This window comes from Amphiprion ocellaris, chromosome 24, assembly GCF_022539595.1.
Source record: "Amphiprion ocellaris isolate individual 3 ecotype Okinawa chromosome 24, ASM2253959v1, whole genome shotgun sequence".
Lineage (NCBI taxonomy): Eukaryota > Metazoa > Chordata > Actinopteri > Pomacentridae > Amphiprion > Amphiprion ocellaris.
The window spans coordinates 14,617,992-14,637,956 of record NC_072789.1 but is presented as its reverse complement, the minus strand read 5'-3'; the positions used below and the strand labels follow the sequence as shown (position 1 = coordinate 14,637,956).

The following is a 19,965-nucleotide window of genomic DNA, read 5'->3' as shown; positions in this document are numbered from 1 at the left end:
GACGCTCCCTTAAAATGCCGGAGCCGTTTACTAATAGACAATGAATTCAGGCTCGGCTGTTTGCTGTGCAGCATTCATCACGTGCTGCCGGCTCACTGCTCTGCATCTCATGCACCTTTACCCCCTTGACCTATCCATTTGCCAGCGGCTCTTTTTCCCTGACAACCACACACATACCCTGAAAAACACACAGTATAATCTAGCAAGGTTTGTGAATGTTTAAGGTCAACAACCCTATCACCAATTGAAATTCTTTTGATTATGCAGTCAAAGCCACTGCATGCCCAGAGAGGGGAAGGAATTCATCGAAAAGAATCCTTCAACTGGCTGACTTTGCCAAAGGAAGTTAGTTATTCAGGTTGCACCGCCGCAAACATTGTCCGATACAGATGGTTATCTTATCTGTGCTGAATTGCTCTCATGCTCATACTTGAAAAGAGGAGCAGATAATGACTTGCTTTGAAGAAAGGATGAAGAGAGAAGTTTGGAGGAGTGGGAAGTTGATTGCAATGGAGGGAAGACTGTGGGAGTAGGTGGACAGATATAACCCCGGGATATTTCCTTTTTTTTTTTTTCTCTCTGTTGTGTTTTGTAGCTCTGCTTCCTTTAATTGCTGCAGTAGCGCTAGCAGCTGGCAAGAGTGCAGAGGAGTTGGCCTGGATTAAATAGCCCACGGCAAGCCAACACAGCACCACAGGAAGCCCTTTGCTTCACATGTTTTGTATTTTCTTGTGGGGTTTTTTGTTCTTTTTTGAGGTTCAGGTGTATGAATTGCAGCTTTGCCTGGCTGCCCCTTACAGTCCCTTAAGGCTGATGACTACTCTAACAGAACTTTGTCTGAGAATTTTACTTCAACAGGCCACAACATGGGTTAAAAGTCTTCCTTCCTTTGCCGCAGGTGGTATATAACTGGCATAAACTGACTAAAACTTTATTTTTTATGCTATTCTGTTTGTTGTGAATTTATTTTATTTAATAGCATGACAGTGTCTTAGACAACATGTATCAAAGTTTCGGGAGTGATTTAGACCAAAGACAGTCACGCCAGCTATTTTTCCATTAACACCAGACTGCATTTTTCTCATCTATTTACAACCCACCCTTTACCATAGAATCAGTTTGGCTATCGAGATGGTGGTCCAAGCCTTGCAGAAGGACCCTTGGCGGGCGCCCAAGCCTGCATGAACCAGGAAGCCACAGGTGGCCCAGGTCCGACCCTGGAGGACCAGCGCTGTAATGGAAGCCTGCATAAGAAGAGCCTGAGCCAAGCTGGCGGGGAAGACAGTGGGGGCCAGAGGTACAGTGCTGACCCTACCATCTTTCTTGGGGAGAGAGCATCCAGAGGGGACACCGATGAGGACGGATACATGACACCCATGAAGGACAAGAGCTCCTCAGGTACTCTAAGTGAAGCACAAAAGTACAGCATTGTAGAAGTGTTGCGGTCCCTGGAATCACTTAACAGTCGAGTTAAGTCAGTTTAATTTTGTAGGGCACATGTAACATGCAGAATTGCTTTACAGAAGCTAAAAATAAGCCCAGGTTGAAATTCTGCAGCCCTGCAGGGCATTTTGTCAAGGCGACGCATAAATGCATTTGAAGAGCTATATTTTTTTTCCACAGCGTGGTGTAGATAATACTAAATTTTAAAATAACCATCTATCCATCCATTATCTGTACACCGCTTAATCTTCATTAGCATTGCTAGAGGGCTGGAGCCGAGCCGATTTAGGGTGAAGGCGGGGTTCACATGGACAGGTCACCAGTCTATGGCAGGGCTACACATAGAGACAAACAAGCACTCACATTCACACCTACAGACAATTTAGAATCAGCAATTAACCACAGCATGTGTTTGGACTGTGTGAGGAAGCTAGAGAACCTGGTGAAAACCCACACATGCACACGGAAAACATGCAAACTCCATGCAGAAAGATTCCACGCCGGGATGCGAACTGGGGTTCTTTTAGCTTCAAAGTGACAGTTCTAACCACGTAGTCACTGTGCAAAAAATAACAATACCTCATCATATTAATTTCTCACTAATCTTCAAAACACAAGTAGCATAGTGCCATGGAAATGAAAGTCATACATTCACTACCCACAATCATCTGTGTAGTTCCACAGACCGAAAAGTACATCCTGTATGTGCTCTGAATTCTGGCCTTGCACACTTTTCCTCTGCTCTGTCATCTTTTTGCTCATTCACAGATAAATGTGATCATTTGTAGTATACTCTGCCTGTCATTTTGCCTGTTCATTTCATTTCATTCTATTGATTGAAATTCCTACTGAGTTGCCATCAACTGCAGTGTATGTCAGCTACTACTACAGAGTCATGTTTTGCCTTTGATCATAATTCAGTCCATCAGCTCTGCTCTTGCACTACCATCTTTGATTTTTGAGCAGCTCAAAATATAACAAAGCCTGCAGCAAAATGCATCTGATGCAATCTGAAGGAGTGGAAGAGTGGGCAAAATCAATAGGTTTCGCACCCCACTATTATAGCGCTTGGAAGCAGTGAAGAGGGGTCATTTGTTGGCATTTTCACCCCCGACAGATGGAGTTTCCAGTGCCAAAGAACTGTTGGCAAGTTGCCAATCTGGTCCTGAGTGGCTGCCATTATCGCCATTATCATTTCCATCTCCATCTTCTCTCCTCATTAGAGAGTGATCTCTTTCTCTGACTCTTTCAATTTCCATTTCCTTTGTTTTCTCTTCTCTTGACTTAATATCTGTGGATTTTTGGTTTTTCTGTCTTATTCTCTCATAAACTGCTTTTTCGCTTTTTCTTCATCTTTCTACCCTCCTGTCCCTTTTCTCATCTGTGCTACAGAATATCTGAATCCCATTGAGGAGAACCCGTTTGTCTCGCGACGCAAAAACGGTGAGATTCATGCCTTGGACAACCCAGGCTACCACAGCACACCCAACAGTCAACCCAAAGGAGAGGATGAGTATATCAACGAGCCCCTCTACCTCAACACCTTCCACAGCCCTGCTGAGCTGGGCCTGGAAGCCTTGAGGAGAAATGGTCTGCCCTTACCCACCCAGGTTCCTTCTTCCATCTCCGCCACAACCTCAGGCTCCCACCTCCCACTTACTATCCAGACCAGCCTGCCCCACTACTCCCTCCCCACAGCCCAACCATCTCCATCTGGCATGCCCTGCCACCATGGACCACCAACTCACATCCTCCATGCCCACCACACCATCAAATCTGCAGGACAACCTGGCAATCCAGGTGGTGTCTCTATGTCTCAGAGCCAAACAGGAACTACTGCTCAAGTCCAGGTGAGCCAGTCAGGTGCCCTGTCTACTTTGGCTGCCATCGGGCAGGGCAGCCTGCCAGCCTACCAGAGCCACGCCACCACACATCCCGCCAGTATGCTGAAACATGGAGGGCAGACGACAGGTAAAGCCAGTGGGAAGAAGCTGAAGGTGACCTTTGACAATCCAGAATACTGGCAGCACAGCTTGCCTCCCAAATCATCTAATCAGGGGGCCCCTGATGGCGCCCAAGGAGGTTCCACCAACCCCATGCTCTTCTATAAGCAAAATGGACACATACGGCCGGCAGTAGCTGAAAACCCTGAATACATGTCTGAATTTTCCCTGAAATCTGGCACAGTCTTGCCACCTCCACCTTACAGGCAGCGAAACACTGTGGTCTAGAACTTTCCATTTGAGAAATGTTCCCCAGTCCTACTCGAGCCTCCAATCAGCTCCACATCCTCTCTGGTTCCACTGTCCCACACTGAAGGAAGCGGCCACAACCAAAGCCACCTCCAGCTCTTTTCAAATAACGTGCCATCTGCTATAGACTGTAGCAAAACCCAATGGAGGTGGTCCAAACCAAGCAAAACCTACTCAGACTCTCACACCTTCACTATATCCAGTCCAGTCCATTTCTGTTCTGTAGATAGAGACTGTGCTCCAAGTCGTTGTAATAATGTGGAGGTAATGGTAGAATTTTGGCAAATAACAGAGAAGTGACTGTCACACAGCAGTGGATGCATTGTATTGTGTTACCCAAGGAACACAGGCAACTCTCAAACACAATGGATTCAACTTAGGGGACCTGAAGTCACTGCCAGCCACTTCCGTGTCAGATTTGTGAGAGGAACAAGATGTTCTTTTAATTATTTTTTTGTTTTCCAGGACAGAGGTCTGAACAATATTCTGCTAAGGGTTTCGGGAATAAGCAAACAGACTGAACAAATACAGTCTGGTAGATGTCAAGATGTCTGGTGTTGTGAATGACCTGAGAGTGAGTGAAGTGAAAAGGCAAAATATGGAGGAAAAAGACTGAGTTTAAGTTCGCTCACTAGAGTAAGCAAGACGGAGCACCTATCAAACATATTCAGTGTTTTTGCCTATAGGATTATACTGTGTGTTCTCAACTTTTCCACTGAATATGTGAAACTCATCTCATCCTTATACTGTAACTGTGATACTGTGATGGCCAAAACTACGGTGATCTCTTGTTTCACATTTGCAGTTCAACCATGGACTTTTTAACTTGCCTGCAAATATGTAGGGCAACTGCTGTTTTATTATTTTTGCTCGACTGCTGTCTACTTGGAGAGGCTGATCAGAAGCAGCCCGTCCAAAGCAAAGGGTATAGGGAAAAACACACTGTAGACATTTTATGAGCACTGGTTGCAGTGCTGAGAAGTTAGATTTCTGTACACTGGTTTTCTCATTCATATCATGAAGCAAACTCAAATGGGTAAAGAATGACTTGCTTTGAGAGTGAGAATGCAGTTACGGAAATTACTGTATACTGCAAAAAAATAAAGAATAAAAAAATCTCTGATAAGATCAGCCATAAAACAGCTCAGCTCAAAATGGTGATCACAGAGATGGAGTGGGCTAAAGAGAGGAAAGAAAATCGAGAGAGAGGGGAGCAGAAGTTCATACAAGCCGACTAATGAAGACCTCAAGGAATGAACAAGACAGCACCAGCAGAGCACAGTGAAATAGACTACTTTTTATGTGTATCTGTGTTTATGTCCATGTGATTGGGATCAGTGGGTGTGCGTGTGTGTTCAGATTTTAACCCGCCAGCTTGACCCCATAGGGATGTTAATGGAGTCAACCCTTCAGTACCACCGCTAACCAACCGTACGCTTAAATGAGGTTTTTACCATATGACTGCACTGACACCCCTTCTCTACCCAAGCAGTTTTAGGGCTGGTTTGGAGCTGTCCCAGTCTTTCCTAGAGCCAAAGATGTTGTCCTGAAAAAATCTGCTTAAACTGCAGTCCTACAATTTTGACTTTTCATATCAAAAAATTACACAAACCAGATAATTGATTAATTCAATTGACAACTAATCGATTAATCATTGCAGCTCTATCCGTAGGAGTGAGAAACTGTCTGCTGTGTCACTCTGGACATCAACAGATATCCAGAATCAACTGAGAGAGTTTTGATAATAAAATGATTTTCATCAAAGGATGGAAAGTCAAACCAGCCCAGAAGTAGCACCTGCTTGATTATGGTGGAAAAGGAGTATGAGTGGCCCAACTGCAGCAAATGGCACCAAATTTTCGGAACTGTTTCTTTATTTTAGAGGGTTCACAGCTTTGTTGCCATACTCCAAATGGGTTGATAAAGTCGGAAACTCAAAGTTTTATATAGAATCTGTTGATGAACACAAAATTATGTTTTGGACAAATTATTACATTTAGAAAAACAGAATTGGTCTCTGTCACCTTGTTAGTTTATGCATGCCATGACCATTTTGATTGCTTGTACCTCATTAACACTGATAGTCATATTTATAGGGGATTGAGGTAGTTGTTTCTTCCTGAACTGTGCTCCCAAACCTTTTTTTTTTCCCGCCTCATCATGTTCTTGCAGCCATTCCAGTGCAATTTGTTCTTAATTCATCAGTGGCAGCTTCTAAATCATTAGCCAGTTGCTGGTCTGACAACCCAACAGTGATGATTCATTTGACAAATAACTACCACTAGACAAATAATTACAAATTTAGATCAACACCACATCAGTTTCTCTCTTTAGACTTACTTTTAGTAGCTATAGTTAGTAGTAATAGTGATGCCAATTTTTTATTGTTTCAAATTTTAAGGATTTTCTTGTCCAGAAGTTGGAATTTCACATGGTACTAACATAACATCTTTGTCTCCTGAAATATATATTTTTCATCAACAGAGTGAGAATATGTTAATTAACTTAGGGTAATATTTAGATACTGAACCTATCAGTAAGCCTGATGGCTTCTAACACCAGAATATCCGTACTTGCCGCCCAATATCTGGCATTACAACATTATGAAACATTACAGCATTATGGGTATCTGTAGGCATTGACAGAACGTGGTTAGGGATAATAGGGAAGGATCGTGGCTTAATACAAAAAAGAGACTTGCAAAGCTTGCAGGCCTTTCGAATGCACAAACTATGGAAAAGATTCAGACAACAATTATGCTTTTGGAAATAATGCGTTGCTTGCTTTTTTTTAGGACAGTGTTGAGCCTCCACATTCAGTAAATGTTGTCCTACTTGTTGTCTTTTCACGGTTATAAGTTTGTTTTTGCAGTAGTCTGTTGTTGAGGAGTTACCTAAAGCCAACTACTAATATCAGCCAGCATGCCAGTTTACAGCACAGAGTAAATTCTAAAGTCTTGGTATTGTTTTTTAAATGCAGCTGTAACTTGTTCATTTGCATTTTCATCAATGTGGAATTACAATGAGCTCAAGTAGAGTCTAGCCACTGTCCGACTATTGCTGCATCCGATATTCCTCGTAAGTGGAAAACTGGAACTTGAAATTATTTTGACCTCCAGTCATTCAATGCTTTGTTTGTTTGTTTTTTAAAATTTTTATTTATTTGACACAAACATTAGTACGGTGGAAGACCATGTTGGTGCCAGATGCCAGAGCTCTCTTACATCGCAGTGGTGTTACTATCAGATCTAACCATTGCTGATCCTTATCCAAGTATTTGAAGGTCTTTGAAGGTTTGAAGGAATGTAGTTGGATGGTTTTTCTACAGCGGTCAAAAGCACAAGTTCAAACCACTGTGCCAAAGCTGAGGACAAAGTTTGCAAGAAATAGTGTAAATTCTTCTTAACGACGAGTCTGAATGAGCATATGTTTCACAGATTTCCACTCAAGCACCGGGGCTAGGAGAGGTAGACCATTCACTTTTAATCAGATGCAGTTAATATTCTTTTTACATTCTTTTACATACTTAATGATGCAGACAAGTCCCAAACACTTGATCCTGTAGCATCAATGGCTTTGCAAGTTTCCCGACAATTTAAAACAGTTCATGGCATGTTGAGCCATTTTCAACTCTTAAAATGCATCCTTTTTTGAATAAAAACTACAAACAGCAGCTGCAACATAGACAGCATATATCGTTCCTGCTTGCAGTGAAATCATGTAGTATCTGAACTTTATCAGATAGTGAAGCTTAAGGGAGTTGTGACACTATTGATGCATTTTCAAGCAAAACTAATGGATTTAATAATGATCTCACAGATGCACATAAACTGTATTTCTTTACCAGTTACTGTGTAGGCTTCCATTTTGACAGAAATTTTGAAAATTGTTGCTTGTTTTTCCAAGTTACTAAGAAGAAAATTTGACATCTGACATTTTCTTTGATTGTTCCTAGTTGGAGATCAGCAATTTTAAGTTCCTGGTTGCCATCGAATGCAGCATAACCTTCTAATCCATAAAAAAAATCACCTCTATTCACGGCCTAGCTACATTTTTTTTTTTAACTTCAATTTTGAAATCACCAGTAGAGCATTGAATGCCCCTTTAGTCTCAATACAGTAGTCGTAGCACTCAGTACTGATGCCTCTGCAGGCCTACTGCCAGTCAGTGCTGCTGGAAAGACTGGTGTTACAACCATTATTTCTTCCACCAAGCCATACAGAACACCTGTGGTTGGGAAAACTCCTCAAAGGCCAAATTTGTGTAATGTTGGCTTGTTTCAGAGCTCCTCTTGCAATATCTCACATCTTCAATGAATCTGAAAATCTTGCAGGCCCTGAACCTTTTGACAAGAGTGACATTTTTGCCAGTCTTTATTTGTGAAGGATGCATATTGCTTTGTCACTGTTTCAACAGCTTTTCATCATTCTGCTGCAGCAGAGCGCTGTGTGAGCAGTTTTCTTATGTAGGTTATTTATTTTGTGTATTTAAATGTGTGTGAAAGTGTTCGTCTGAGTCTATGCACATGTAAAGCTGTATATGTTTGTCCTCCCCATGGAGCACTTCGATCAAAGTCGCGGGTAGAGAGAAAGGATTTCCATCCTTCGTTACTGAAAAATTCAACTTGTTTATCTAGTTGCGTATCACTTCAGAGAGCAAAAGCTTGAGCAAAAGACCGATGAAGGTGCTGCAGCCAAGAGTTCACGGCGAAAACACATTTTAGGTGGTACAGATCAGCTTCAAGAATGTCCGTGTTTCCATGTTTTTTGTTTGCTTCAAACAGTATTTATACTGCTGCTTTGATGATATCATGATTAATTGATTAAGGAGTATTTTGTAGTCCCTTTTAGACCTCTAATTCAATGAAATGGAGACAGCATTTAATATCAATGTGAATTATTTATAGCGTGTTTGAACTTGTTTATACTGAGTGATGGAAGTGACTGCCAAATCTGGGTTTCAAGAAAAAAAAAGAGAAAAGGACGATGGTGGGGAAAGAGCAAAACACATGCCTTGGTTTCTGTCTCATTCGCCCTAAATTATACTTCAGACCGAGGCAAAATATGTGTTTGAATCAAGAATAGATTAAACTGAAACACTGATGAGACGAATGGCATCAGATGTTTTCAAGAGCGCTTCAGAGTACTTAAGAAACTCTCAGCCTCACCTTCTATCCACTTTTTGTCTACAGTGTTCACCAACAGAAAGGAAAAAAAACACACCTATACCTTAAGATGCACATTTTTCAGGTCCTGTCATCCATAGGCCTTGGTTTCCTTTTTACCAAAATGTGTTTTTGTAGACACACTTATTTCTCCTCTCTGCTGACGAACATCTCATTTCTTGTTTCAAACATATTTTTGCCTTGGTTTGGGGGCTGTGTTACCTGCTGCTATTTGTCTCAGCCGTAAACACACTTGTGACTCGTGACTGTTCAAAAGCACGTCACGGCAACACTAGTGTTTAAGACTGATCGCTTTAGATCTTTTTGCTGTTTCCTCGAAGCCAAGGTGCAAAGGCATGTAGCCATGTACTGAAGTAAATCCTTCAAAATGTCATTCTCTGCGGTTCTCTACCATACAGGCTGCAGCACCCACCACTGTATAGTTAATATTACATTGCATGGTGCCCAAAGTGAGTGTTTTACTGCCCTCCACCTTTGTATCTCTTCAATGATATATTCAAATTTCTGTCCGGATATTTTTTACCAAGTTTAGTAGCACAAAATCTTGGGAATCCTTATTTCTGAAAACTTTCATGGGATTTTTTTTTTGCGTGTATGTGTGTGTGTTGTACTCCTATATAGTCTTTTTGATATTGAGTTTTGTCCATATTATCAAGGATGTACTTCTTTCCACTTTTGAGTCGGCTACTGTACATTATTTAACATGTTTGTAATTCTAGCTACAATTTTTATTGCACAAATCATCATTTTCTGTGTTTAAGTTATCAGATCAGTATAACTGTACAGAATCTTTGGGGTTTCCTCCAAAATTTATCTAACACACTTCAAACAATAAATGTGAATAGTATTTTTATAAAGCACTGAAATGGCCGACGTGGGGAAATCTGTAAATAGGGAGGCAATGCTTTGAATTTATATTGGTCTTCTCTCCTACTGCTGTTTTTCTCCTGCTTATAACAACTTGTACAAAAAGAGCCGTACATATTTGCTTTATGTGAGTGTACCTTTTGACTAATGGGGATTTGATTTTAAAAGTGCTTGTTGACCCTTTCTCATGTGAAACTCTGTTCAGTGGCCTCCCCTTTTTCCCCCCAGACCTCCGTGGCTGTCCTCATATAACGTTTCAGTTAAGGTGAACACTGTAAAACTCTGTAGAAGTGGTGGCGAGTGGGGACCAGGGGCCCTCGGTTTCACTTTCCCCATGCTTGCCGTATTCCATTTCTCACTCAGTAATAAGAACGCAACCAATAAAGTTCTATCTATCCCTCCATTTTGGTCCCTCTTTCAAATTGTCATAAAACTGAAACTACTCTGCCAACTAACTTAGATAAACTACATTTGGGAGTCAGTGTTACCTTCTCAGTTACTTTCTACTGGAAATATTACTGAGCCAAGTCTAACCTCTTCTTTCCTGAAAGGCAGAGCACAGCCTTCACCATACAATCTGCTTTCATTTGTTTTGCATGCTTTTAGAGGAGATATCATGGAGAGAAGGCATCATCAGTTACTCCCCCCCACCTATGTTAGCTTCCCCGTGTCGATTTATCCAATGCGGTCATTGTTGACGATCTCACTGAGTACTTTGAAACCATACACAAAGCTTTATATCATAGAAATACCGTTCCTCATGTTTGTTACATGAATCTGTCAAAAGTATATTTTTAATTTAATATAAATAAAGATTGATTCAGTATACATCGTGGTTGCTTCGTTGTGATTTTGTGCATTTTCTGCGTCTTTGCAACACTCAAGTTTAGCGCATTTTAGAAGAAAAGTTGTCTATTTTTGCATACTCCAGCTGGCAGGTCTGTTTCGGAGGATTACACCTGATATTTACATGGAAAACATCCTGTACTAAGTTGTGTATCTTGAAAATCAGCTACATCTGGGACTTCTACATTGCTTCTCCCCTGCTAGGAATTCTGTATCTTTCTCAAAGACACCTCAGCAGGGATGCTCAAGTCCTCGACTCAGATCCCAGGTTTCCTTGCTGAACACGCCACCCCGCTGCCCGTAAATAGAGCAGAAAATGAACGCTCCACTCGGATGCCTTAACGCACATGCTAACAGCTTTAATAATAAAATTTAACAGATGGTGTCTTTAATTAAGACGAGGAGAAACTCTCAAGTTACACTGCGCTTATTTTGACCCGGCTTCTTAAGCTCAACATTGCAGAAGTTGCACTAGAGACGGAATTCTGCACTGCACCACACTTTCATGCTCAAAAGGACTTGCAGATGAAGACCAGCTGCATCAAAAGGTCCGCAGTGTTCTCCTAGCTTCCTCCAGCAGCTCACCCCAAATAGGCTAATGTGTGGATATAACATTTTGCTCTCGTTTTTCTCTTGCCCCGTGCTGCGCTTAATCCGCTGTTTACCCAAGTGTTGGTTATGTAAACTGGCATAGGCAACATCATTTGCTATGCAGCGCTCCTCCGTAGCTGCTCCATTCCCAGGCTTTCATTCCAATCATAAATAATACAAAACTGTCCAATGGCAGAATATGAGCTTTCTGAAGTCACTGCTATTAATACTAATAAGGCAATGGGGTGCTTTAAGTAAACACTGTTTATGAACAGAAAATCCCCTCCTTTCTCTCCCTCCTTTTTCTCCTCTCTCTCCTCTCTCTTAGTTTCCTCAGAGCATTGAGGCTCAATTAGTAAGCACAGCTAGTTCCACCATAGTAATTTAGAGAGGGGTCTTCTGCTGCAAAGGAACAGTATTTGAACTATTTCCAGTTATATTCTTACATAGCTACTTATTCAAAGTCTATATTAGGTCTGAGTGCTTGAATCACTGTCAAAAAAAATTATGCTTCCCATTTGCGACGTTAAAGGAAATTTAATTGATACTCACTCCCTGCCTTGCATTGAACTCTACATAATAGACAGATTATCTTGAACAGTAAGCACACTTCATGACAGGACTTTGCACATTATCACCCGCACCAGACAGCAAGAATGGGGAGGGGGGTCACTGTTAATTTGGCAACTGCTGTATAACCATTTGTCATTGTATTACAAGTCTCCTTTAAAGCCAGCCTTCCAGTGAAGCCTGCAATCGCCGCCAGGAGACGGGCTTCAGCTCCATCCCAGAGGCCTGTAGCAATTATACTTACAGCTGCCCTGTACACCTGTGACATAGCTCGGTGATGACAGCTCATTGCCAACAGACCGCTGCCGTTTAATTGCGACGTGTCACCTTGACGGGCTGTTTTACCCGCATATCCCTGAACTGAGGAGAAAGACTTTTCGAAACGGCTGCACACGCTTGATGATTCTTTTATATTGCAGCCTTGAGTTTCACCAGCGGAGGGTATTTTTCTTCAATCTTGTTGCAGTTTTTTTGTTTGCAAGTATTTCAAAGCCCTGGAAGTAGAATTTAGATGATTCTCTGAATAAATTCTCCAAGTAATTGTTCTATGACAGGGCTACACCTTTGAAGAAAGAATAATTACTCTACTTATATAATTTAAATGTGCTGTGTGCACTTACCAGCCACACCATTAAAATCACTGCAGGTGAAGTGAATAACACAGATTATCTCATTACAATGGGGCCTGTCAAGAGGTGGGATACTTTAAGCAGCAATGATTAGTTCTTGAAGTCAGAGCATCTCAGAAACGAAACGTGTTGTCAGGTGTTCCCAATTTACAGATGTTGGTAACTAAACAACATGGTCCAGGGATGGAAAATCAGTGAAGCAGCAACACTGTCATGGACATCTAAAGCTCACTGATGCATGTGGGGAGTGAAGATCAGCCCATGAGGTCTAATCCCACAAAGGAGCTACTGTACTGTCATAACACATGCAGGAAATTGCAGTTTGTTGCCTATGCTGACTCCTGTCTGCAACTGAAAGCTCCTACAATGGGTATATAATCCTCAGAGCTGGATCATGGAGAATGGAATGAAATAAGGTAGCCTGGTCCGATGAACCGTGTTCTTTACATCATGTGGACAGACACATTTATCTGGAGAAAAAATGGCAGCATAATACACTATGGGCAACCGGGAGAAGGCAAAGTGATGCCCCATACTGGAAAACCTTGAATGATGGCGGATGTTACTTTGACATGCACCTAAACATTGTTGCAGACCACATGCAGGCAATGGCATTCCCTGGTGGTCTCATTCGGCAGGATAATGTCACATTGCAAAAATTCTTCAAGAAGTGTTTGAAAATCTGAGTTGAAGGTGTTGACTTGGCCTCGAAATTCCCCGGTCCCCAGCACCTGTGGGATATTCTGGAATAACAAGTCGGATCCATGGAGGCCCTACCTTGCAACTTGGGGTCAATACCTTGACAGATTAAATCTGTTTTCCAGTTGCAAAGCTATAATTGGACATTCAGGTCAGTTGAAGCACATAGCAAATGGTCCTTTCAGTATTGATGTGTTCGTTTTTTTCTAAATAATAAGTTTGTTCTTTAGCTAATTACATGACTTTTTTATTTTACTGTCACATCACCTATCAATTGCAATTGTCCTCTTAGACGTCTGAATTTTGTAGGATTTAAGCTATAGCAATAAGGCTGACAGTGCAATGCCTCCTAGAAATCATTAATCTGTTCTATCTATATTAATTTGCTGCTTCACAGATGCTAATCTGACAGTATCACTCTAACAGGTTGCCCTTTTTAACTTCAGATGGCATATTTACATTCTAATAACATGGAAAATGATTCTGATGTCATGTAATGTGCATTTGAATTCAGAATGTGTCCATTATGATGGGTCCATAATGTGGTTAAAGATATGAAGCATAAATCATAGTTATCTCCCACTATGGGGCTTTATCTCCCCTGTAGTGTCATGACTGCACATGGTTATGTTAATATGCAATTTTGCAAGTTATATTGTCTGTGTGACTGTGTTAAAGCAAGAGGCATGTTTTTGATCTAGAATCTGGGGCAAAGTATGCCTGAAAAAAGCAGATTATAGCCACAATTTAGCCAACATGACTAATTGACAAGATCATTAAAAGCCTCCACAGGGCTGTAAAAATATTGACAGCTCATGGTGGTTGTGGATTTTAATCTTTTTCTCTTCATCAGACCATTTTATGATTACATCAAATATGATGTCTTTGACTGAAGTCAAGATACGTTTAAATGTAATCCTGCAGTTTGACTTGGTTAATAATACAAATTTATACAGTGTCTCATTTCACAGTTCATACAGATTTTAATAGATTTTATGGCTTTAGATAAGAAACCTAGGTAATCACTGACTCATCTGTATTCCTCTGCAATCCTCCCAAAGTCAGGCAGATACAGGAATTGGTCAGTTAGTGCAATCATTTAGAAAATTATTTTATATTATTTAATTATTTATATTACTTATTGCACCTTTTAGTCAATTTATTTCACGGAGATTTAAACATAGTTGTCTACTCCAAAGCTATGTGGAACTTTTAAATGTTTATTATTGGCTCAATTGCAACCGAAGAATTTATATCCTAATATAATTTATTTTTAAATGTGTTAAATTTGAGTAAAAGTTGCCCAATTATAATTAAACATTTTTTCACGACTGCAGGCTGTTGTGGATGTTGGCTCAGCATTTTTCCACTCATTAGATTGAAAACTTGTGGGATATGCTAGCTCCATGCCTGAGGCTCATACAAAAGTCTAGGGGAAAGACAGACCCAAAGAGACCTATCTACAGCCTGCCAATGAAGACATTCAGTCCAGTCTGTAACTGAGGATTACCATGTGGAAGAGGACAAGTAGAAGGAGGAAGAAAATGAGACGACAGGACTACTTCCTGTGAGTCAAGTTTTCCACACAGCATAGCAATCAGAGCAGAGACAGTAGAAAACAAGAGAGGGAGAAGAGACAAGACAGAGGAGACCAAATGGAGATAAAAGTTGGGTGCCTGAGGCAGACTGCTGAGGACAGAGAGCTGTACAAAATCACCCCTGAGAAGGGAGCTGAGGCTGCTATTGACTAAATAAGCTTTAACAACATGGCTTAATGCTCAATTTTATGAAATCATTTTTCTAACTTACAAGACCAACACAACATATACGCTTCAGTCTACAGTATTATCTGTGCAAAATTATGATGGCGACTGTCCATACTAAAGATATTTTACCACCAGCATTTATTTCCATACTTATGTTCTGTCACACCCTGCAGTTCACCTGAAAAATTCCTGAATTTTTGTCATGTCAGATTTGGTTGTAGTTGAGTACCTATTGGCCTTTTGCTTGTATTGAGGTGTACAGAGTTTTAGGTTTGGTTTTTTTTGATGGAATCTTTAGACAGACATACAAATAAAGTGATCTGCAAAAATGTCATGGTATTGAAGTTTAAAGAACAGTGCATGATTAGTTCAAAAACCATTGAAAATGGGACAATTCTTTCAGTTTTTAAATTTTTTTTTTACTTTAATGACGTAGTATTGTCAGTTTTTGAAAAAGCCTGTCAAATACTCAGAGGGTTGAAATACAATCTGCAAACTTTCAAACAAAAATAGTGAACACATGCAATAAATAAGACCACTACCATTTTACCTTGCAGTTAGTGCTTGAAGATAAAAACCCAAAAGGTAACTAACTACTGCTTATTTAACATAAAGTTTTCTTGTGACACATACAGACTGTTTTGTATCTCAGCAAATGGGTATGTGACATCTTGGCCGTGTGCTCAATACGTTCAGTCTTCTACATGTTTTGCTGAACAAGTGTTTGTTTGTTTGTTTGTTTTTTATGAATTCTATACAAACAGGACAGTTAAACCCGTCCCATTTCTTGAACTCACCCATTTACCAAAATTAGTCCTTATTGATATTAAAGCATAGCAGCAATTTTCGAACAGCGTGATCAACCTAGACAAGCAAACATCTGGGAAGTATATGTAGCACTACTTAGCAAAAGTAAATACTAGATTGGAAGGATGAATTAATTATATTTTATTTGCAAAAGGTCATACAACTGCAAGGCCATAACTCTCATTTTGTAAAATAAGGACTGCCTTATTACTCTGCCAAGGAACTAATCCACAGCTAAAACAAAATTGTTAGCTGTATATTAGTTCATTATACTGTGTTCCATTAGTCAACCATAAAAAACCACAGTATAAATATTGTGCATATACACTATATTGCCAAAAGTATTCGCTCACCTGCCTTGACTCGCATATGAACAAGTGACATCCCATTCCTAATCCATACGGTTCCATATGACGTCGGTCCACCCTTTGCAGCTATAACAGCTTCAACTCTTCTGGGAAGGCTGTCCACAAGGTTTAGGAGTGTGTTTATGGGAATTTTTGACCATTCTTCCAGAAGCGCATTTGTGAGGTCACACACTGATGTTGGACGAGAAGGTCTGGCTCTCAGTCTCCGCTCTAATTCATCCCAAAGGTGTTCTTTCAGGTTGAGATCAGGACTCTGTGCAGGCCAGTCAAGTTCATCTACACCAGACTCTGTCATCCGTGTCTTTATGGACCTTGCTTTGTGCACTGGTGCACAGTCATGTTGGAAGAGGAAGGGGCCAGCTTCAAACTTTTCCCACAAAGTTGGGAGCATGGAATTGTCCAAAATGTCTTGGTATGCTGAAGCATTCAGAGTTCCTTTCATTGGAAGTAAGGGGCCAAGCCCAGCTCCTGAAAAACAAGCCCACACCATAATCCCCCCTCCACCAAACTTTACACTTGGCACAATGCAGTCCAACAAGTATCATTCTCCTGGCAACCGTCAAACCCAGACTCATCCATCAGATTGCCAGATGGAGAAGCAGGGTTCGTCACTCCAGAGAAGGTGTCTCCACTGCTCTAGAGTCCAGTGGCGGCGTGCTTTACACCATTGCATCCCACGCTTTGCATTGCACTTGGTGATGTATGGCTTGGATGCAGCTGCTCGGCCATGGAAACCCATTCCATGAAGCTCTCTGCTGAAGCACTGTTCTTGAGCTAATCTGAAGGCCACATGAAGTTTGAAGGTCTGTAGCGATTGACTGCAGAAAGTTGGCGACCTCTTGGCACTATGTGCCTCAGCATCCGCTGACCCCGCTCTGTCAGTTTACGTGGCCTACCACTTTGTGGCTGAGTTGCTGTCGTTCCCACTTCCACACACTTCCACTTTCTTATAACACAGCTGACAGTTGACTGTGGAATATTTAGGAGCGAGGAAATGTCACGACTGGATTTGTTGCACAGGTGGCATCCTATCACAGTTCCACGCTGGAATTCACTGAGCTCCTGAGAGCGACCCATTCTTTCACAAATGTTTGTAAAAGCAGTCTGCATGCCTAGGTGCTTGATTTTATACACCTGTGGCCATGAAAGTGATTGGAACACCTGATTCTGATTATTTGGATGGGTGAGCGAATACTTTTGGCAATATATTGTATGTGCGTGTGTGTGTGTGTGTGTGTGTGTGTGTGTGTGTGTGTGCGCGCGTGTGCGCGCGCGTGTGCGTGTGTGCGTGTGCATGTGCGTGTGTGTGTGTGTGTGTGTGTGTGTGTGTGTGTGTGTGTGTGTGTAATTTCTTGCTGCTGCCTCTCGCATGCATATACTGCAAGTAAATCTACACTTATACTTTTGTACACAGTTGTACAGTTGCAAGCTGCAAGAGTTCTTTTATACTGCTTCGTGAAGATTTTCAGTTAGACATTTGTCTTTTTTTCCCCTTACTTCTGCAGTGACCCCTAGCAGCGCACACAGACACTATCTCTATATATATGTGTAATATATATATATATATATATATATATATATATACGTAGACACACAGAGAGAGACTGGCCTGAGGACCGAGACGGAGAGCAGTAATTTCTGCAAGGCCCACAAAGTCCTTCCATCCCTCTAAACTCAATGTCCACTATTTTTCGCTCACAAAACTAAACACACATGCAAAATTATCCCTTTTAGACACATTCTTAGACAAGCACACCCACACAGTGTCCCACATATTTTTGCAAAAATGTGTGGTATCGCCATGCATGCCAGAAAAGATCCAGTCTTTACTGTGGTGTTTATAAGTTCTCTTTTAGTTTCCCTCAATGTTTAACCACCACACACAGTTCATCAAATCACACTGATTCCTTTTAACTCAGCACAGTTGATTACCTTTCAAACCTCCTTGTACAAGATTCTGGACGTCTGTCAGCAGCTTCTCCATCCATTTGTGCCTGCATGTGTCAGCAGTGAAGGACTGAAACTGCAAAGCCCAAAAAAGAACATTTTGAGCTCTAATTCCTGACTGAGGCAAAATTATTCTGTAACCAAACAGTCCCAGGTTTGAATCTCTCCACTGGTCTCTTCCTGTCCTGCTGTTATTTCAAGTGAAGGCACTGAACCTTTACCTGCTCACTCCATCACACGTTTGCTGTGGATATAATAGCATCAGCTAAATCACTAACATGTAAAGAGGCCTGGAGACATCCAGATGGTCTGCAGCAGCTCGGCAATTTGTCAAAGAAAATGATGCTGAACAGTGTAAGAAATTAAGCAAATACAGGAAGAAAGCATTTCTCCTCTTTCGTTAATGGCAAATGCTGTTTAAAGATAAGGCTGGCATGGTTTTGTGTTCTTATTTCAAGTCACAATTTCATGATTGAAATGTTTTTTAGCATTTTTTAGTGAGCCAATATTTTCTGCTGATTTTGGCCTTCCACTGATACATTAGTACATGTCATCCAATATGTGCTGGTATAAAAGCTTGCTTTTACACAGCATAATGCAGAAAGAGATACTTGAGGTTACTTAGAAATTGTCCCATTGCATTGCAATGCACTGCAGTATTTACAATTTCTAGCATTGTTTGCATGGATGGATGGATGGATGGATGGATGGATGGATGGATGGATGGATGTTTGCACGGCATGCAGCTGAACAGACAGTGGTGTAGAGTCAAACAGTGTCTTCATGGCTAACTAACTTTTCAAATCAAGTTGCTAGAAGGTCAATAATCAATGATTTTATTTTTTTTTCTTTTTAGAAGAACAGCAACATATATTAGCCATAATATCAGTATCAGAATTTCTTAGACCACCTGAGAAATCCAGGATCTGTTTGGCTCTACTTTTTGTGCAGTGCCATTTTTTTTCTTTCTTTGTATCATTTATATTTTCTGTCGTGACCTTGATTTCTCTTAAAGTCTGTAAATGCATTTTCAAAACATTACACTTTAAATCACGCTTTAGAGGGGGTGAAAACACCCTGGATGTTCCTGACATGGCAACAGAAAGAAAAAGTCCTCTTTGCTGTCTCGCCTCTTAACTCTGCACACTTTGATGTGGCCGAACAGAGCAAAGAGGGCATCTCACCACCGCCTACCTGCGTCTACTTTCATCCGGGAGTAAGCCTATTAGGCTGCAAAGGGATTCCTGCAAACACATGAAAGTCACAGTAAGCAATAGTTACTTTTATGTCCTGAAGAACTGTGATTTAATTAATGTAACCGCCGAGGGCCACGAGGGGCCGACCACTGTGATGAATCAAAATGAGTGTGTGGGCCTGTGTAATCATTCTATCGATCTCTCGATATATAGAGCGTAAAAGTTGGCTAATGCATTTGTGTGCGCGCGCGTGTTTTGCGTCTTTGTAAATGTGCCAGTGTGTTTGTGCTACCAGCTCCTGCAGTGACTGAGTGTCTCTAATTGAGTGTGCTGCTCACTCAGACAGGAGGTCTCAGACAGTGTTGACATTCAGGCAGTGGAAGGCCACCATTGGGGATGACAGCTGATCATTCTTCCAGCCAGCACCCTAATTACACAGAAATGGAGAGAACGAAAAGAGAGAGACATACACACACAAACACGCACACAGACGCACACGCTTTTTAAACGACAAACAGGTTCCGGTTGCTTCCAATCAAGCCTCCCGTCCTGCTGTTTCGTCCATTCATAATGGTTGCCCCCCTCTTGCATTGGGGAGAAAAGCAGCCAACACCCCACCGTCTTCCTGCTCTCTGACTGAGCGCCTGTGACCACACTGCCGCCTCCAACTCTCTCAGCCTAGCATCTTTCACAGCACTTTCCCAATTATACCAAAGTCGTGCACTCCTGTGTGTGTGATTTCATTGTCGCCCGGAAGCGTAGAGAAACGTGAAGCTCTCTCTGTCTTCTTGTCTCTGTCT

At 41.3% G+C, this 19,965-nt stretch overlaps 1 protein-coding gene across 4 annotated transcripts in view; it reads left to right on the top strand.

Annotated features, from left to right (window-relative positions):
• LOC111571821 (receptor tyrosine-protein kinase erbB-4-like) overlaps positions 1-10,574 on the top strand; it is a 329,715-nt gene extending 319,141 nt beyond the window's left edge. For all 4 annotated transcript variants that reach the window (XM_055008641.1, XM_055008643.1, XM_055008640.1 and 1 more), the window contains 2 exons: positions 1,113-1,398; positions 2,836-10,574. In XM_055008641.1, coding sequence (XP_054864616.1) covers positions 1,113-1,398; positions 2,836-3,674 — 1,125 coding nt within the window. In that variant the 3' untranslated portion in view covers positions 3,675-10,574. The remainder of the gene's footprint in view (positions 1-1,112; positions 1,399-2,835) is intronic.
• Positions 10,575-19,965: the final 9,391 nt, after the last annotated feature.